General features: G+C 48.8%; 1 protein-coding gene across 1 annotated transcript in view; it reads left to right on the top strand.

Annotated features, from left to right (window-relative positions):
* Positions 1-18,662, top strand: part of GABBR2 (gamma-aminobutyric acid type B receptor subunit 2) — a 336,894-nt gene that overhangs the window by 272,293 nt on the left and 45,939 nt on the right. Inside the window, exons 12-13 of the mRNA XM_048223257.2 lie at positions 838-945; positions 9,345-9,467. Coding sequence (XP_048079214.1) covers positions 838-945; positions 9,345-9,467 — 231 coding nt within the window. The remainder of the gene's footprint in view (positions 1-837; positions 946-9,344; positions 9,468-18,662) is intronic.

The following is an 18,662-nucleotide window of genomic DNA, read 5'->3' as shown; positions in this document are numbered from 1 at the left end:
CACAGCGCAGTAGGAGCCACACAGCCTGACCATGGCAGGCGGGGCTGGATATTAGGACCCAGGCAGCATTTGCTTCTCTCTTCTCCAAAGACCCAAGGAGACAGGCCTCTAATGGGAACAGGAAGGTCATGGCCCCTCTCCTCTGGCCTTCCTCCCTAACTGAACAGCCCCTGCAGTGGCCTGGCTTCAGCTGCCAATTAGGTGTCCCTGGGGCCAGTTCTTGCTGAGTCCTGCCCTGCTCCACCAGAGTGGTGGCTTTGCTGAGCACTGGAGAAGGGCCACAGCAGGTTGGTTCTCCTGCCCAGTCTCAGCCCCTGTGACTCAGCACCCTCCCCTACCCGCTGCCCACAACCCAGGAGCTGGGAGTCCTATAGAAGAGGTTCCTGGGGCCATCTGCTCTCCCACAGACTCAGGTGAGGAGACAGGAAGTCAGCGATTATGTTCACCGCTACAGGTCTGTCTCCTCACTTAGAATCACATAGAAGGCTCTAAGGAAGAAGGGGAAGGAGAGAGGGAAGACCAGAAGGCTGGTCTGTCACCCCTTAGCGATCCTTTGGTGGTCCTGGGAGCCTCTGTGCCTGTGTCTGTGACTGGCTCCCTCTGGGTTGTGCACCCATGGAAGGCAGAATTTGAACCTCACAGTTGCCTATGGTAGAACTAACTGTCTATCAAATTGTGATGTGATTAAAGGGCTCCTGATGATAGTACAGCTCTGCAGTGAGTAAAATAGAGCATCTGTTCCCATCACCTAGAATCCCCCTGTTGGGACGCTATCGTAAATGGTGAGGTCGGTCCACCTAGGAGATGTTAATGTCTCTGTTTTCTCATGGCCTCTAGGTCAGGACCTGGATTCTCACCGTGGGCTACACAACCGCCTTTGGGGCAATGTTTGCAAAGACATGGAGGGTCCACGCCATCTTCAAAAATGTGAAAATGAAGAAGAAGGTAATCACTCCCGTTTCAGGATGTTTGCAATGTTCACTTAGCATTTATTTAGCAAGTATTATTAGGCACCTACAGTGTGCTTACCACTGGGCTATTTGCTGGGGATTCAAGCTGCACACAAGGCCCATCCCCGCCACCTTCCGCTTCCTAGGGAGATCAAGCAGCTAACAACATATTTTCAACATGGTGATAAGCGCTGGCTGGGAATGTCTAGGGGCAACAGGCGTACAAGCACTCAGGGAGGGCTTCATGTAGGAGGTGGCCCTGATGCTGAGACCCGGAGGGTGAGCGGGGTTAGCTAGGCAGAGGCCTGGAGAGGGAACTGCATGCATGGAGGCCTGGGGAGGGGATGGTTGTGTTCCCAGAGCTGGCAAAGGCTCATCGTAGCCAGGACACGTTTGCAGTGACGGGGTGCCAAGAGGAGCCATAGTAAGGAACCTGAACTTTCACTTGTGGGCAATGAGGAGCCCTTACTAGACGGGAGTGAACCAGGATGCAGACCAAATGTAATGCTTCCATTTTCACAGAGGCCCTTAGAGGATAGGAGCCCGGCCTTCGTGGGGGTGGAGCGCGTTTGCCACCCGTGTGGTTAGGTGTAACCAGTGTGCTGACTCGGCTTGACTCTTAGGATATAGTCCTAGAGAAACTCTCTCCACCACTGTTGTTTTAACTATTCCAGTTGCACGGTTCTTCCCTCGCTTCTAAAGAAAAATTCAGGCGAGTCTCATGACTTTGAAGACCTTCTGGTCAGCAACTAATATGTGGAGTCCATCAAGATATTCAGAACTTCAAACTGCCTTCAAAGGTGCAGCCTCTCCCGGCTCAGGCCTGCAGCGGGCCAGCCGCCAGACCTGGGAGAGGGGCTGTGCTGGGCTGCTTCTCTCCTTCGCCCGCCTGAGCTGTTTCCCTGTCATCCCCTTCCCAAGGTTTCTGAACCCTCTGGAGCTGGAGCTTAGAGTGGCGGAAGGAGCTGCCGTGGGGCTTGCTAGGCCTGTTTGAACAGACCCTATATAAAGACTCTCCTAGGGGGCTTTTTTGGGCTTTTCAAAGCCCCCAGGACCAGGACGTTCCCTCCTGTAGCGCCCTTGACATGGGTGCCGTACTCCCCCAGGAGGCCACATCTGGTGCACAGGAGGCCCGCGTGCATCCTTCGCCCACACGGACTCGAGGAGCTCAGGTTGATCCCACGGCAGCAGCCCCCCCTCGCTCCGCCCCCAGAGCAGCTGGCCAGCAGGTCACCTCAGGTGTCCTGGGCTCCCCCATGCTGCAGGGAGCCCCGTCGGTCAGGCAATCTGAGGGCTTTCCTGAAAGCCTCCCTCTTCATTTGAGGTCAGGGAGGAAGCACACCCCATCCTCTTACTTTGGGGAGAGGTCTCATAACATCATGACACGTCTTTCCAAAAATCCTCTTCTTGACTTGACCCCACCCCACCACACACACACACACACACACACACACACACACACACACACGCTCTTTAAACCCCTGACGCGGGTATAACCTGTTCACAGACGTCCCCTCTGCAGGGCATGCGTCGTGCTCTCCTCCCCTCTGTTGTGCAGTGCTGTTATTCTGATTCTTCACCCCAAGCTTGCCTTTGTCATCCGGTTTGGGTTAAGAGTCCTGGCACCTGTGGCAGACAGCCAGCGTACTGGGGGCTGTGGGGCCACCAGGCGAAGCAGAAGAGCAGCTCCTGTTCTCTTCTGTTCCCACTGCTGACCCACTGTGGGTCTTTGAGCAGACGTCATCATCTTTCATGGCCTCTGTTTCCTTATCTATAAACTGGGGCCATATTGAAATGGTGCTATCTCCTGGGCTGTGGTTCTGCCTTGTACCCAGTGGCACCACTCACTCATCGGCCCCTCCACCTGCCAGGGCTGCTTTAGGAGCTGCTGTCTGCATGAGGGAGGACTGTCCTCTCTATTCTGCCCTGTCCTCTACCTGGACCACCTTAGGGAAACTGCAGGCTGCATTCAGAGGGAGGAAAGAACGTCTCTGCCACCGCTGCCTGTGCTCACCCCTCCCTCATGGGCCTCAGCCCATTTGTGACAACTCCCTTCCTTCTGTCCTGACTGCACATTTCATTCAAATGGGAGCTTTTGAAAACTCCAAGAAGTAATCCAGCCCAAGCCAGTTGAAACCACCTCTCTGGGGCTGGAGCTGAGCATCAGGAGGCTTCAAGGTTTTCCCAGGTGATACTAATACACAGCCAGGGTGGAAGACCTCGGTCTAGATCGGGGCTGCTCAGAGCGTGGGCTGGGCCAGCAGCACCGTAGGCATCACCGGGCGCTTGTTAGAAATGCAGATTCTTGGGTTGCCTGGTTGGCTCAGTCCGTTGAGTGTCCGACTCCTGATCTCAGTTCAGGTCTTAATCCTAGGGTCATTAGTTGGGGCCCCACGTTCAGCTCCATACCCAGCATGGGGCACCTGGGTGGCTCAGTCGATTAAGCATTTCCCTTTGGCTCAGGTCATGATCCCAGGGTCCTGAGATCAAACCCTGCATCAGGCTCCCTGCTCAGTAGGGAGCCTGCTTCTCCCTCTCCCTCTGCCTGCCGCTCCTCCTGCTTGTGCTCTCTCTCTCTCTCTCTTTTTGTCAAATAAATAAATAAAATATTGAAAGAAAAAAGAAAAGAAAAAAGAAATACAGATTCTCAAGGCCCACCCTAGCCCTAAGAATCAGTTTCCTAGGGTGGAGCCCAGGATCATGCCTTCTCTCACCAGCCCCGCCAGATGGGAGCCAAAGTTTGGTCTCTGGTGAAGCTCGGCATTTTGCTGAAGCTGAGCCCACACAAAGGTCTGAGGTGATGTCTCCATGTTATTGTCTGCAGTAGTACCAAGTCATATGTGAACTTGCTTTTTTTTTTAATTAAAAAAAATTTTTAATTTTTTGGGGGACCAAATGGGTCCAAATGACTTCTGGGGCCCCGCCTGCACCATGGCTATGGTTAGAATTGCTCTGCCATTTATTATAACGCCATCCTGGCTTCGAAGAATCACAATGTTGATTCTTTTGTGTCAGTATGTGATTCATCCATATTGTCATCTGTAATAAAGAACCGGCCCTTATTTTCCATTACTCATGTGATCACTGAGCAAGAACACTCAAATTGTCTGGCAACAATTGACAAAACATGTCAGGGAAGACTTGGGGAGTTCAGTTGCCTGAGAGCTCTGCGGGGGGCGCCGCGCTGTGATGTGGCCTCACCTGCTGTGGGGCCGGAGCAAAGCGACTGGCTCCAACCCTGGTCAGCTAGGTCAGTGGAACTCAGGCGGGTGGTGGGCCAGGCGCTGGGGGAAGGGGCTTGTCTGAGAACCTGCCAAAGGCTTTGAGTACAAGATTTGGTCACCAGTTTTGTCTGGTACAAAAATTACTAAGGCCAGATGAACACACCATTGCAGGGGGAGAAACTTTTTACTCTAGTTTTGCTTTCTAGTTATTCCAGAACAGGTTTGCAGTGCTGCCACCAAGCATCGCTTATCGACAAATAGGAGGAAGTTAAAGGTGTAGAAGAGAAATTTATACCTTATATGGATCAAAAGCTCAAGTCTAGGAACCAAATTGTCTTAAAAGGGTTGTGGCAATTACAGGTCAAAACTGGGATTGAATTCTCCATGATTCCAACCCTTCATATAGCCAAGGTTGGTTTTTATTGTTGTTTTCTTGTTTTATTGGTTTTTTTTTAAAGTTGAGACCGTTTTTTTACTGACATGTTTACTAGGTATACATAAGTTTGTAAATGCAATATACACTTGTTTTCATAGTCTTTCTATCCTTCCCTTCCTTCCCTGGCTCATGCCTCCTCCTCTCAGCACCCACAATGGCATGCCCTCCCAAACACACATACACAAACTTCACCCCATATGGCAACATTTTTAAAGACATTAAAGGAAAAGAAGCCTATTAAAGGACATATTGACACGTGGTGACTTAATGCTTGCAAATCTGGTGTTTTTATGGCACGTTACTGATTTTTTGTTTCTAAAGCTCAGTCATAAAATCTTGAATTGGAAGACTTACTACAGTCTTTATTCTGCCTCTTAATAGGACCAAACTGAGACATTGAGATGAGAGCAATAACTCAGAGATGAGATCTTTTGTTCTGGAAGCAGATGTTTTTTTGGAGGACAAAGCAGGTTCACTCCAGGGGCACCCGGTTGGCTTAGTCAGTAGAGCAGGTCACTCTTGATCTCTGAGTAGTGAGTTCAAGCCCCATGTTGGTTGTAGAAATTACTTTAAAAAAATTTTTTTTTAATTAAAAAAAAAAGCAAGTTCACATATGACTTGGTACTATTGCAGACAATAACATGGAGACATCACCTCAGACCTTTGTGTGGGCTCAGCTTCAGCAAAATGCCGAGAGAGAGCTTTCAGCAGCTTCACCAGAGAGCCCCTGTTGTCTGAGTGATGTGAATTTCACAACTCCAGGGGGCACCATTCACTTTGTATGCCCCTGGAATGGCATCCCTGAAACTAGGCCATGAGTTGGTCCTAGCAGAAGGCTAGTCTCAATCAGTCAAAATATCTAAAGTCTCTTGAAGAAATACTCTTTTCTGTTAACCAGAAATCAGACAACTTTTTCTGTAAAAAGCCAGATAGCTAAATATGGACTTTGCAGGCCCTAGAGTTGCTATTGCAACCACTAAACTCTGCTGTTGGAGAATGAAAGCAGCCAAAGACAAACACATAAATGAATGGGTATGGCTGTATTCCAATAAAACTTCATTTACAAAAGTAAGCGGTGGGCCAGATCCGTAATCTGCTGATCCCTGCTCTAGACAACAATGGAAAGTGACATTTAATAATAATAGCTGACAGCTGTTGAACAGTTATGATAAGCCAGACTTTGGTCATCTAAGACAGGTTATGTCGTTATTCCCCCCATTGTGTAGATGAGGAAACTGGCTCAGAGGGGTTAAGAAACTTACCCAAGGCCACACAGCACATTAGTAATATTCACACTCAGATCTGATTCCAGAACCTGTGCTTAATCATTATTACTGTATGCCTTTACCCCCACTGAGAATGGGGCACTAGTAACCTCCTGGCTTCAGAGAGAGTTCAGAGTGATGGCATCGGTGTGCACTGACATAATCCGTGTTGAGCACGTTCAAGGTCACTGCCTCCTGGAAGGTAGACTCTGAAGAGTCATAGACCTTTTGTCTCAGGGGATCTGGAGGTGCTGGCCCTTGCTGGTGGGGGAGGTCTGGGGAGGGAGAGAGGACTCAGAGGCTGAAGCCAGTCACTCCACCTGCCTGATATCTATGGCACCGGCATCTTCCTGACCACCACGATAGTCACTGCCCTGAATCGAGGCTCCTCCCTGCTCACCGGGACACCTGTGCCAGCTCCTAACTGGCCTCCTATTGCGGGCTCCCCGCCTCGACTCTACCCTTCCATGCTGCAGAAGCGCCCCATCACGCCTCTGCTTAATGATGCTTCAACTCCAGCAACCCCATGTATGGGCCCAGTGTCTCCCCAGCTAACCCCCTCTCCAGCCATCCCACCCACCCCACTCACACAGAGCCTCTCACAGAAACACTGGAAGTTTCAGACAAAAGAAACAGCACCTACAAAGGTTTGGAGGGCAAAAATCACAACTCAGCCAGAGACTCGGGAATGGTTAAACATTAACAAGTCCACATGTGTGTTTGGGGAGTAGTCATGCCAAACTTGGGAAAGGCCTTGAATGCCAAGCAAAGGAGTTTGGCTGGATTTATCACCTAGGTGGTGGGGAGTCACAGAAGAATCCTGAATCAGGGGTGGCCTGATGTGGTCACTCCCCTGACCCAGCCCCTCAGCTCTTCATGCTGCTTCCTCTGTCTGACGTCTCAGTAGCCTCCAGCAACTCCCCCATGAAGCCACCTTATCTCCTCCCCGCACCCTCTTGGATTCATCCGGTGCAAGTCTGTCTCTCCTCCCAACCTTATGGGCCCCTGGAGGGCAGCACCAGTCCTCTGCATCTCCAATGCCCAGCACAGGGCCTGCACGGAGTGAGTGCTCAGGGCATGTTTGCTTAGGCCATCACCCGTCGACCAGGGCTTATGGAGCACTTTTTCTCTGCCAGGCCTCAAACAGACACTAAGAATACAGTGATGAGCAAAACCAAATCGCACGGAGTTCACAGTCTAGAAGGGAGGAGAGACACAAACCAAATGATCGCACAAATAAATGTGAAGTTACAGCTGTCATTGGAGCTCCAAAGGCAATGCATGTGGCTATCCAGTGAATGTCCCCCGTCCTTGTAGCAAGGACAGGGAGAAGAAGGCGTGTGCCCTGAAGGGTTTGGGGGCTGCCCAGTGAGGAGGGTAGGAACATGCAGCAGCAGGTGTCCCGTGGGAAGTAGAACCTGAACCCTGGGCAGGTGGCAGGGACCTTGAACTTACAGTGCCACTTTCTCCTGTCCTCTTCCTGAGGCTCATGCATTCATTCCCCAAACATTCCCCAGGAAGGTCTGAGAGCCAGCCTCTGTATAAGGCGCAAGGGCACAGTGGGGAGACTAGTTGGCCCTGCCTCTGCTCTGACCGGAACACGGCTGCAGCACGAGCCCTGTGCAGGGCCCACCTGGGATCCCTGAGGAGCAGCTCAAGCTCAGTGTTGAAGTCAGGGTAGGAGGGTGCCCTCAAGAAGGTGAGCGAAGGACCTTCCAGGGTCAGGCACAACATGGGCACGTGCCTGGGGGCTCAAACAGCCTTGGGTGAGCATTAAGTAGGGAGGCCCCTTCCAGCCTGTCCTCCGCATCCTAAGCTCCTCGGGCATGTCTTCCTTTTGCCCCACTTTCTCAAGGCTAGCAGGGAGTTGCCTAGTTCCCCAGAGAGTAAGGGTTAAGCAGGACTTCTGCAAAGCATCAGTGGTTCACTGGATGCTGCCAGAAAATCTCCAAGAGGGGGTTTTGCCAGTGCCCAGCCCCCCCATAAAGCAGTTTTGGTGGATTTGATCTCTTTGGCAGGAACTCAGAAATACTTTCCTGTTCTTTTACAATTCAGCAACACAGAGGCCCCTCTTGAGTTTCTATTTCTCCTTTTAAAATGGCTTTAATCATTAAAAACCAGACCTGGTGATATTTCTTAAGCTTCTGCCTCGGTTTTGTTTGTTTTTCTATAGTCTCTTCCAGAAGGACTTCATCACATTAGCTCTTGGGGGAGGGGGCACTTAAACGTGGAATGAATGAAATACAGGTTATCTTCAGAGCTGGCAGCATCTGTCCCCGGGCCAGTCCCCATCAAACAGACAGAAAGTGGGGTGAGAGTTTCACCACGTAATTAAGACATCCCAGGCTGCAAAGAGGGACAGAAATTGTATTTCTTTTTTTTGTAAATATACCTTCACCTCAAGTGGATCCATCAAACTTGTAAGTGCCTACTGCTTGCCAGGCCCTGCTAGGTGCTGAGGATGCACAGAAAAATAAAATCGGCTTCCCTTCTGTCAGGGGCTCCCCAGTTTCCTGATAAGTACAGAATAAAACAATATAGCATCTGGTCGGTGCTAAGTGTGTGAGGGTGTGGACTTTGGAGAAAGATAGAGCTTGCTTCAAATCTGGACTTCACCTCTTACTAGCTGTATTACGTTGAACAAGTTACTTAGCTCCTCACAAACCTCAGTTTCTTCATCCATAAAATGGGAACAATTAGAGGCACCTGGGTGGCTCAGTCGGTTGAGCATCTGACTCTTGGTTTTGGCTTAGGGCATGATCTCGGGGTCATGAGTTCAAGCCCCATGTCAGGCTCCACACTCAGTGTGCAGTCTAGTTGAGATCCTCTCTCTCCTCTTGGCCCCCCCCCCAACTCGAAAATCACTCTCTCTGTCTAAAATAATTAAATCTTTTTTTTTAAATGGGAATAATAATAGTATCTGCCTTTATTAGAGATAATATATGTAACCAATTAATCAGTCTAGAGGCAGGCACAGAGTAAGTGTTCACTAAATATCCTTGTTGGTACTACTATGACTTCTCCGGATAGTACGTGAACAAAGTGCTGTAGGAGTAATGAATTCTGCTGTGGGAGTTAGAGTGGACTTCATGGAGGAAGTGACAGTGGATCTAGGTCTTTAAAGATCAGTAGGAGTTTGCCAGACAGAAAGAACAGGATGTTTCAGACAACAGAACTGGCACCTACAAAGGCCTGGGGGTGGGAGTTTTCGGGGAGGGGAGGTAGTAAACGTCACAGCAGGTCCAGAAACTCCGAGTCCTCAAACCTAAATAAGTGCATGTGTGTGTCTAGGGAGCGGTTGAGCCAAGCTCATGAGAGGCCTTGAATGCCAAGCAAAGGAGTTTGGCTGGATTTATCCTGTGGGTGATGGAGAGTCTCGAGAGATTCTCACACCCCTGAGCCAGCCCCTCAGCTGCTGTCGGGGAACCTCTCTCATGTCTGCTGACTTGTGGCCCTGCCCTCTCTGCAGATCATCAAGGACCAGAAGCTGCTGGTGATTGTCGGGGGCATGCTGCTGATCGACTTGTGCATTCTGATTTGCTGGCAGGCTGTGGACCCTCTGAGGAGGACGGTGGAAAGGTACAGCATGGAGGTAAGCGCCCACGGCGGCAGGAGGGAAGCCCTCGGGCATGCCGCTCCCAGACGCTCCAGGACCGGCGGGCAGTACGTAGCCCTGACCGCCCCAAGTGCACTGCTTAGGAAGAAATCAAGGTCGTTCCAGGGGAATCTTCACAGCTGCACGTGGGCCCACATTCCCCATCAGAAACTCCTCATTTAGTTCTGTTTTCTTCCATTTGAGACATATTCCAGAAAGGCCAAATAGAAAGTCTTCACTCCTGGGAAAAACACGGTGAAAGAATTGTCTAGTGATATTAATGTATGCAGAAATAAGAAATGTTGGGCCATTTAAATGAGTATATTCTGTGCACATTGTTGAAACCCCCATTTATAGTATCTATCCGTCTGGAAATTACATTGCGTTTCAACCTCCTTAAAAGCAAGTTCTCTAAGGGTTGTACTCGGGAGTAAACATTCTGATTGCTCCTTCTAGTTACTATGTGAGTTTCGAAGTGAGAAGTTCTGTTAAAAGGAAGAACCTTAAATAGAAGTACATAAAAGTATATATTTTAACAGTCTTGCGTTCAGCCTTGCCCTCTACTCACACTGGTCTTCCCCGGATGCTCCAGATTAGGGAAGTTCAAGACCCTTTGGAAGCTGTGGTTTTGTTGCCTTGCTCTTAGAACAGTTAAACTTGCCTTCGTGGGAGAGGGCCGGGCTTGAGCGGCGTGTGCCGTGCATCCTGATTTCCATACGGTGTAGCAGATTCTACCGAGAGAACCGCAGTCTGCATTATTAGAGACATCTTTTTGTGGAATGTAGTGTGGATTCTTAAACTAACGTGGAAATGGTCATTTTATGCACTGAGGACAGAGGTTTTTACCCTTCTGGACAAGATGGTTTTCTGACAAATAAGAAGCCCAGCTTCATTTGCAGGGGAACAAATAGAGGGTTTTCTCAGCGCAGTGAGAAGCCAGGAAGCCAGAGCCGTGGCAGAGAACGCCGTTTTCTGCCAGCGCAGATGTAGGACACAGCGTTAGGGCCGGTGCCTCCGTCTCACAGCCTTCGGCCTCACTTTGGGAGGAAGCAGGACTCCAGACAGGCATGGCCAGGACTGCCGAGGAGGAAGGCCTAGATGCCAGCTGTACCCATGTGCCGAGGGCGCAGGAGGTCACTGGGGCAAACAAGCTGTTTCCAGAGGGGAGGTGATGCCTGGTTACCACTCATGGTGCACCTTTGGCAAAGGAGCAGTCCTGCCCCCCACTGCACCCTGGGGAGCTCCTCATTCACTGCCAGGAGTTGGAAATCCAGACAGGATGCCAACAGGAGGAAGAACTGTCATGGCTACCTGGGCCTCTGGGCTAGGGGAGAGCCAAGGGGGTGCTAATCACCAGCCGTAATGCTGATAATGGCAACAGCCATGATGGCGATAGCCAGCTCTGTGCGTTAACTCACTGAATCCTCACAGTAACTGTGGTACAGGGGCCGCCCTTAGCCCCGTTTTAATGATGAGGAAACAGAAATCTGAAGAGATTAGTTACCCAAGGCTACCTAGCAGGTTAGTGGCAGCACCACTAACTACCCTCTTATGCACCACCCTACCCTACCTGCCTTTCAGCACATGGACAGCACTTTGCGGTTTTTAGGGGCTCTCTCAGAGCTTGGCCACGGGCACAGATTTGGGAAGTGGGCAGGGCAGGAAAGCATTTTCCCTTTGTGCAGGTGAGGGCTCGGATTAGAGCGCCGGCCAGACTGAGAGCCCAGGATATCAGGGAGGGGGAAAGCAAGTCAGGCAGAGCCCGCCTGAACACCTGGAGCTGTGCAGGTGGACCGAGTGGACCGAGTCTAGACCAGTCTGCTGGCTTGCAGCCTAGCAGGGGGTGGCTGGGGAGGCGGGGCACTGCTGCCTCTGCTTGAGGTTAAGGTGGAGGCCAAGTACGCACCAGGGGTTCCCCACGCTCTGGCTGTGGCACAGAGAGGCCGCAGGGCTGGTGTCAGCCTCAGTCAGCAGACTCTGGAAGTGGACCTGGGAACCCGGTCCCCCTGGACCCTTTAAAGGAGATCAACCTTGTGCAGTCAGGTTAGCATAAGTGACAGTTTGCTATCGCCGACCTTACCTTTCTTCCTTTCTTTCTAAAATAAGTACAGAGGCTCTCAGTGGCTCTGTGTAGAGAACCCTAGACCATGTGCAACCTTCCAGGGCAACGAGTCTCAAATGGAGGAGCCGCGGGGGTCCACGGAAATGCCTCACTGTGTAGATGAGGAAACCGAGTCTGGGGAGGGGACCTGCCCAGGGGCATCCAGGCTTTCCATGGTAGGGCCTGGAGGAGAGCCAGCTCCCTGGCTCTTGGCCCAGATACTCCATCTTGGTTTCCCTCCAGGTATCTGCTGAGATTTCTCTCTGAACCTTTTCTGGCCTGCTCCTCTTTTTCTCCTCTTATTTTTAGGGTTGCCCTGTCATTCTGTTGCCATGACAGCAGAACCCTTTGATTTGTCGACCCGCAGCCCTGTCGGCTTATTGTCGTTTTGCCACCAAACAGCACCAGGCAACCAGTTGATTTCTCTCCGACCCTCCTTCTCTGTCAGACACGGCATGGTGGTTGAACAGTGTGCCCAGGGGATGAGGTGTTCTAAATTGTCCTTCAAGAGGCTGTTTTTTCCAGGACTCCCAGTGAGAGAGAAAGTCTCCGCTTAGGGGAGAAGTGATCAAAGACCTTTATTGTCTGTCCCCACCTGCCCTTACCGACCCGGGATGCCTTTGGTTGCTCTGGACGCTCTGGACACTGTGAACACCTCAGGATTCCAGTCATAGGCCTTGCTCTGTGTTACACTTCCAGGCCTTTGCCTGTGCTGTTCCCTCTTTCAGAATGTTCTCTGACAAGTAAATGATCTCAGTTCCAGGCCCCTGGGTTATCTCTATGGGGATGTGTCCCTGAGTCCCCTAGCTCCAGCAAATTTCAGCTCCTGCTCCTCCCCACCCCTGTGCCTAGCTTCCCGACATTCCTCTGTTGGGACACTTAGCGTGCTGCCCAGCTTGGCTGCGTGCTGCCCTGCCCCTGCCTTCACTAGACTGCCAGCTTCTCCACGACAGAGACCCCCACACACACTGCCCAGCCAGCAGCCCTGCACACATCTTCCACTGGGGAGACAGAGGTAAGCACAGGAGCCATGGCCCTGATCTCACGGCGCCCACCGGCTAGTCGGGGTGCAGATAATAAACACACAGATGAATACGTGGGAGCACTTTCAATTGCATGGATTCTGTTAGCGGTTAGAAATAAATAGGATGAAGAGTTGGTGAATAACGGGAAGGACCCATGGAGATTCTCCCAGTGAGAGTGCATGCAAGTGTCCAGAGAATGAAATTCTGATTCTGGAGTCCTACTGGAGACATCCCAGCTCCACAGCCTTATTCATTTCCATGCGATACATATTTATATAGCACTTGTTATATGCCAGGTACTATTCTAAATGTGTGATGCGTATCATTTTTTAAATGTATACTTATATAGGCTTTGTTGCTTAGGGCAGGTTTTGGTTTACAGGAAAAATTAACAGAAAGCGCAGAGAGTTCCCATATACACCCCACCCCACACCCCACAGTTTCTTCTATTATTAACATCTTGTGTCGTGTGGTGTATTTGTTACAATTGATGAACCAATATTGATTTGTTATTATTTACTAGAGTCCATAATTTATGGTTAGGTGGGGTTCATTCTTTCTGTTGCACATTCCACAGGTTTTGCCAAATGCAGAAGTCATGTATCCACCGTTACAGTGTCATACAGAAGGGTTTCACTGTCCTAAATGCCCTCAGTACTTCGCCAACCCCTGGCAACCACTGATCTTTTTATCGTCACCATAGTTTTGCCTTTTCCAGAATGTCATATAGTTGGAATCATATGCTAGGCAGCCTTTTCAGGCGGGTTTCTTCGACTTAGCAGTATGACTTGAAGGTTCCTGCGTGTCTTTTCGCGGCATGATCACTCGTCTCTTTATCACTGAATAATATTCCATTGCATGGATGTACCACAGTGTAATCTATTTGCCCATGAGAGGACATCTTGGTAGCTTCCAAGTTTTGGCAATTATGAATAAAGCTGCCATAAGCACTTTTGTGTAGGGTTTTATGTGGACGTAAGTTTTCAACTCATTTGGGTAAACACCTCAGAGCATGATCGCTGGATTGTATGCCAAATCTATGTGTGGCTTTGTAAGAAACTGCCCAACTGTCTTGCAAAATGGCTGTACCATTTTGCATTCCCATCAGCAATGAATAAGAATTTCTGTTGCCCTACATCCTTGTCAGCATTTGGTGTTGTCAGTGTTTTGGATGTTAGCTATTCTATAGGTACGAAGTGATGTCACGCTTTTATTTTAAGTCATATTTCCTTAATGATATGTGATACGGCACATCTTTTCATGTGCTTATTTGCCATCTGCATACCTTCTTTAGTGAGGTGTCTGTTTAGGTCTTTTACTTGCTTTGTAATTAGATTGTCTTCTTATTGTTGAGTTTTCAAAGTTCTTTGTATATTTTGGATGCCAGTCATTTATCAAATATGTTTTGTGAATCTTTGCTGTCAGTCTGTATCTTGTTTTTTCATTCCTTTAACATTATCTTTTGCAAAACACAAATTGTTTATTTTAATTAAGCCCAATCCATATTTTTTCTTCCAGTAAGCTTGTTTTCAGTGCCGCATCTAAACACTCATTGCCAAACTCAAGGTCACCTAGATTTTCTCCTGTTACCTTTCAGAAGTTTTATAGCTTTGCACTTTACATTCAGGTCTGTGGTCCATTTTGAGTTAACTTTTGTGAAAAGATACAAGGTCATTTGCTAGATTCATTTTTATGCATGTGAATGTCTAGTTGTTCCAGCACCATTTATCAAAAATACTATTCTTTCTCCATTGCCTTTGTGTCTTTGTCATAGATCAGTTGACTATATTTGTATGGGTCTATTTCTGGACTCTCTGTTCTGTTCTATTCATCTATTTGTCTGTTCTTTTGCCAATACCGCATTGTTCTGATTACTATAGGTTTATAGTAAGTCTGGAAGTCAAACAGTGCCCGCTTTCCAACTTTATTCTTCTTCAGTATTGTATTGGCTATTCTGGGTCTTTTGCCTTTCCATGTAAACTTTAGAATCAGTTTGTTAATGTCCACAAAGTGCCTTGCTGGGATTTTGTTTGGGATTGTGTTGAATCTATAGACTAAGTTGAAAAGAATGGATATCTTAACAGTATTGAATCTTCCTATCCATGAACATGGAATGTCTCCCCATTTGTTTTAGATCTTTTCTGATTAATTTTATCAGAGTTTTGTAGATTTCCTCACATAGATCTTATACATATTTTGCTAGATTTATACCTAAGTATTTTACTTTGCTTTTGGTAAAAATGCAAATGATATTGTATCTTTAATTTCAAATTCCAGTTGCTCATTTCTGGCATATTGGAAAGCAATTGACTTTTGTATACTAACCTATATCCTACAACCATGCTATATAATTGCTTATTAGTTCCGGGAGGTTTTTTTGTTGACTCTTTGGAACTTTCTACATAGACAATCATGTCAACTGCGCACAGACAATTTTATTTCTTTCTTCCCAATCTGTATAGCTTGTATTTCCTTTTTTGTCTAATATTTGTATTAACTAGAGCTCCAAGTACAATGTTGAATAGGAATGGTGAGAAGGGGACATTCCAAACTTATTCCCAATCTTAGAGGGGAAGCACCTAGTTTCTCACTATATTAACGATGTTAGTATATTGTTTTTTTCTTAAAGTGTGTGTGTGTGTGTGTGTGTGTGTGTGTGTGTGTGTGTATGAAATAGTTTGAAACAGTTCTGCTGGCCAAAGCCAAGGGTGCCTTTGGGGAGGTGACAGGAAAGACAAATGAAGATGTGGTCAGAGCCTGATCATTAGGGACATTATGTGCTAAACAGGAGTTTAAACTTCAAAATTAAAGACATTCAATCAAGGGAGTGACATGATCAGGTTTGCCCTGGCTGCAGGGTGAGAACAGATGGAGGGGCGAGGCTGGAGGCTCAGAGATGGCTCAGATATGGTTTTTGCTATAATCCAGGCAGGAACTGATGGTGACCTAAAGCAGGGCAGTTGCAGTGGGAACAAGGAGAAGTGGGTGGCTTTGAGAGAGATTAAGGAAGCAGATACGACAAGACTTGGTGATTGATTGACTCTATGGGGTGGGACAGGGAGGCAGTAAGGGCAATGCCCAGATCTCTGGGTGGTGGATGGCAGACCTGTTCACTGAGGCAGGGTGCAGAATAAGGAGCAGTTTTGGAAGGGCATGTAAGGGCCTCGCTTCTGGGCAGAGGGGCTCAAAATATTGGATACAGAGTCGTGGAGCACAAGGGAGTAGTTTGTCCACTAGATAGAGACAGGGCAGAGGAGCCATGGGAATGAGTGTGCTCATCCAGGGAGTGGGTGCAGTAAGAATCAAAGATGTCCTGACTGGAGCCTGAGCAACCACAAAGCACTGATGGGGACCGAAGAATCCTGGGAAGGGAATTTCAAAGTGGTGGTGAGGAAGGAAGGGAGTAGCCAGGAGAGAGAGCTGCACATGCACAGGGGGCACTTGAAGGAGGGAGAGCTCTCTGAGACAAATGCCACAGACGAAGGTGAGGACTAACAGGTGCACCCCCTGACTTGGCCCCAGGCTTAGTGCTCCCACATTGCATCTCAGCCCTCCCTTCCTCTGCTTTACAGCATCTGATGGGAAGATTGGCCGCTTCTGCATTTCAGATAGAGCAGGTGTGGGTAAATCTGCCAAGTATGCTAAAAGGGTTTTTTTTTTTTTTTAAGATTTTATTTATTTATTTGACAGAGATAGAGACAGCCAGCGAGAGAGGGAACACAAGCAGGGGGAGTGGGAGAGGAAGAAGCAGGCTCATAGCGGAGGAGCCTGATGTGGGGCTCGATCCCATAACACCGGGATTACGCCCTGAGCTGAAGGCAGACGCTTAACCGCTGTGCCACCCAGGCGCCCCTAAAAGGGGTTTTTTACCTATGATTTGTATTCTCGAGAAAAAGGGAAAACACTTGTTTTTGAATACTACTCTACTAGTGGTGATGGTGAGTAGGTGTTATATATATGGGTCTGGACTTTGGGGAGACGTGAAAGCCTGAGATGGGAACTTGGATGTGGTCTTCATAGAGATGGCATTGAAAACCTTGGACGAGAGCCCTAATAAGATGGTGCTTGGATGAGGGGTGAGGCATACAGATGGAGAAGAGAAGGGGACCAAGGGCAGACCCTCAATCACTCCAGTGTTGGGACATCAAGAAGGTAGGAGAGAAACAGCAAAGGACCTAGAAGGAGAAGCCACCAAGATGGGAAGAAAACCATATGCATTTGGTGTCTAGGAAACCAAGTGAAGAAAGAGTTTCAAGAAGAAGTTTTGATCAAGTGTGTCAGATGCTGCTTTTAGATCAAGTAAGGTGAAAACCAAGAATTGACACTGTATGTGTATTCATACACACACACCCATATGGGATTTTTTTCTTTTAAGGAAAATAATTTGAGATAATTTCCCCCCAAAGTAAAAGCAGTATATACTGACAGTGTGAAGACAGCCTGTGAATCTAGGTGGAAGAGTTGTTTGGTTTTTTCCCCAAGCCTTCCTTCTACACCAGCCACCTCTTACACTTCCACTTGACCACTCTGAAATGGTTTTGAAGTGAAGAGAAGATGGGAGACAGCACTAAAGGTCGCTGAACGTCGAGCACCCCGCGGAGCCTCAGGGCAGCCACCGAGGCAGCATCCTGAGACCACCTGCCCTCCCTAAAGACATCCCCCATCTGCTCCCAGGCAGGTCGCAACAAGAGAGGGAATCGTGTGTGCTCCAGTCCCCCATGGGAGCCGTGTGTGTGGCGTTTATTTATGGGAATGGTGAAAGGCTGTCTCCACAGGCTGCAAGTAGCCTACATCGAGAATTCCCGGCACTCTGGGTTCTGTGGTTTTCTGGCCATTTGGGCAGTAATCAAGTTAAGGGCAGTCTGGAACAGAGAGGTATTTCAAACTTCCCTCCACGTTCCATGCTTTTACCATCCTTTTTGCAGAAGCAAACCAGGGCTTTCAAAGTCACAGACTACACTTGGCTTTGAAACTGGTGGCTTATGCCAGTATGTTTCTATGGCAACAGATATTGGAAGAGGCAAATACATGGAGTTTTAAATAATTTTAACTCTTATCTTCTACCTCCCTCCACAGTTGCTCTGCAAAAAAAAATCCAATCACAGAGCACATACTTTCTGGAAACATCTGGTATCCTTATAAAGCTTGTCCAAGTTCCATCTCATACTCCTCATTTTGAAATAAAGAGATACCAGAATGGCCAGGGTGAGGGTAGTGCTAAGGATCAGAGTCCACTCTGCTCTGTGGACGGCTCACAGGTGCCCTGGTGGTCCAGAGCTTTGATGCAGAGGGTCACATTCCAAGCTATGGGTCATTACTGCCAGCCCTGGACAGTGGGGCAGGTCTTTATCATCCATGGGGTCCTGGATGGCTGGGCTGGGGCCCTGGCCAGATGTGGACCAACTCCAGGCAGGGGAGTGGGACCCCACGAGGACCTCTGACAGAGTCTGCTAGCTGAGGGCTGCCCAGTTAGCCTGACTACTCCCTGGAGACAGCTACAACATCTGAACTTCTGGCCAGTTCATTCTCCCGGTTCAAATCCTCCCCTTCACTAGAGGATGAAGCCCACACTCCTTAGCAGACCTGAAGGTCCTCGACCTTCTGAGTTTATTTGCCTCCCCGTCTGTGGGCCCCTCCTCCCTCCTTGTGCGCAGCTACCCTGAATGATCAGCATTCCTCCAAAACATCGTGCTCTCTCTTCCCCCACACCTTTGTCCGTGCTGTCCTCTCTACCCAGAACACCCTCTTGACCACCCCGAGATGCCATCTTCATGCAAAAACGTCCTACTTGACCTTCAAGAGGCAGCTTGGAAACATCTTCTCTGGGAGCCTTTAGGACGTGTGGTCTGCCGTGGCTGCATCTTCCTAGGCCCCTTCTCCTGTTTGCCCCCTCATTCCAGTCACAGCACTGGTAATTGACTGTCTATGCACCTGGCCCCCCACGTCTGTGACCTCCTCGGAGGGCAAGGCCATCTGTGTGTCCCCAGTACCCACTCACTGGCAGGGCCTGACTCAGAGTAAGTACTCAGTAAATATTTATTGAATAAATTGTTTCCTCCACCTGGA

Source organism: Ursus arctos, unplaced genomic scaffold (assembly GCF_023065955.2).
Source record: "Ursus arctos isolate Adak ecotype North America unplaced genomic scaffold, UrsArc2.0 scaffold_18, whole genome shotgun sequence".
NCBI classification, from domain to species: Eukaryota; Metazoa; Chordata; class Mammalia; order Carnivora; family Ursidae; genus Ursus; species Ursus arctos.
Note: the sequence above shows the minus strand (reverse complement) of the source record. Positions and strands in the feature narration are given on the sequence as shown.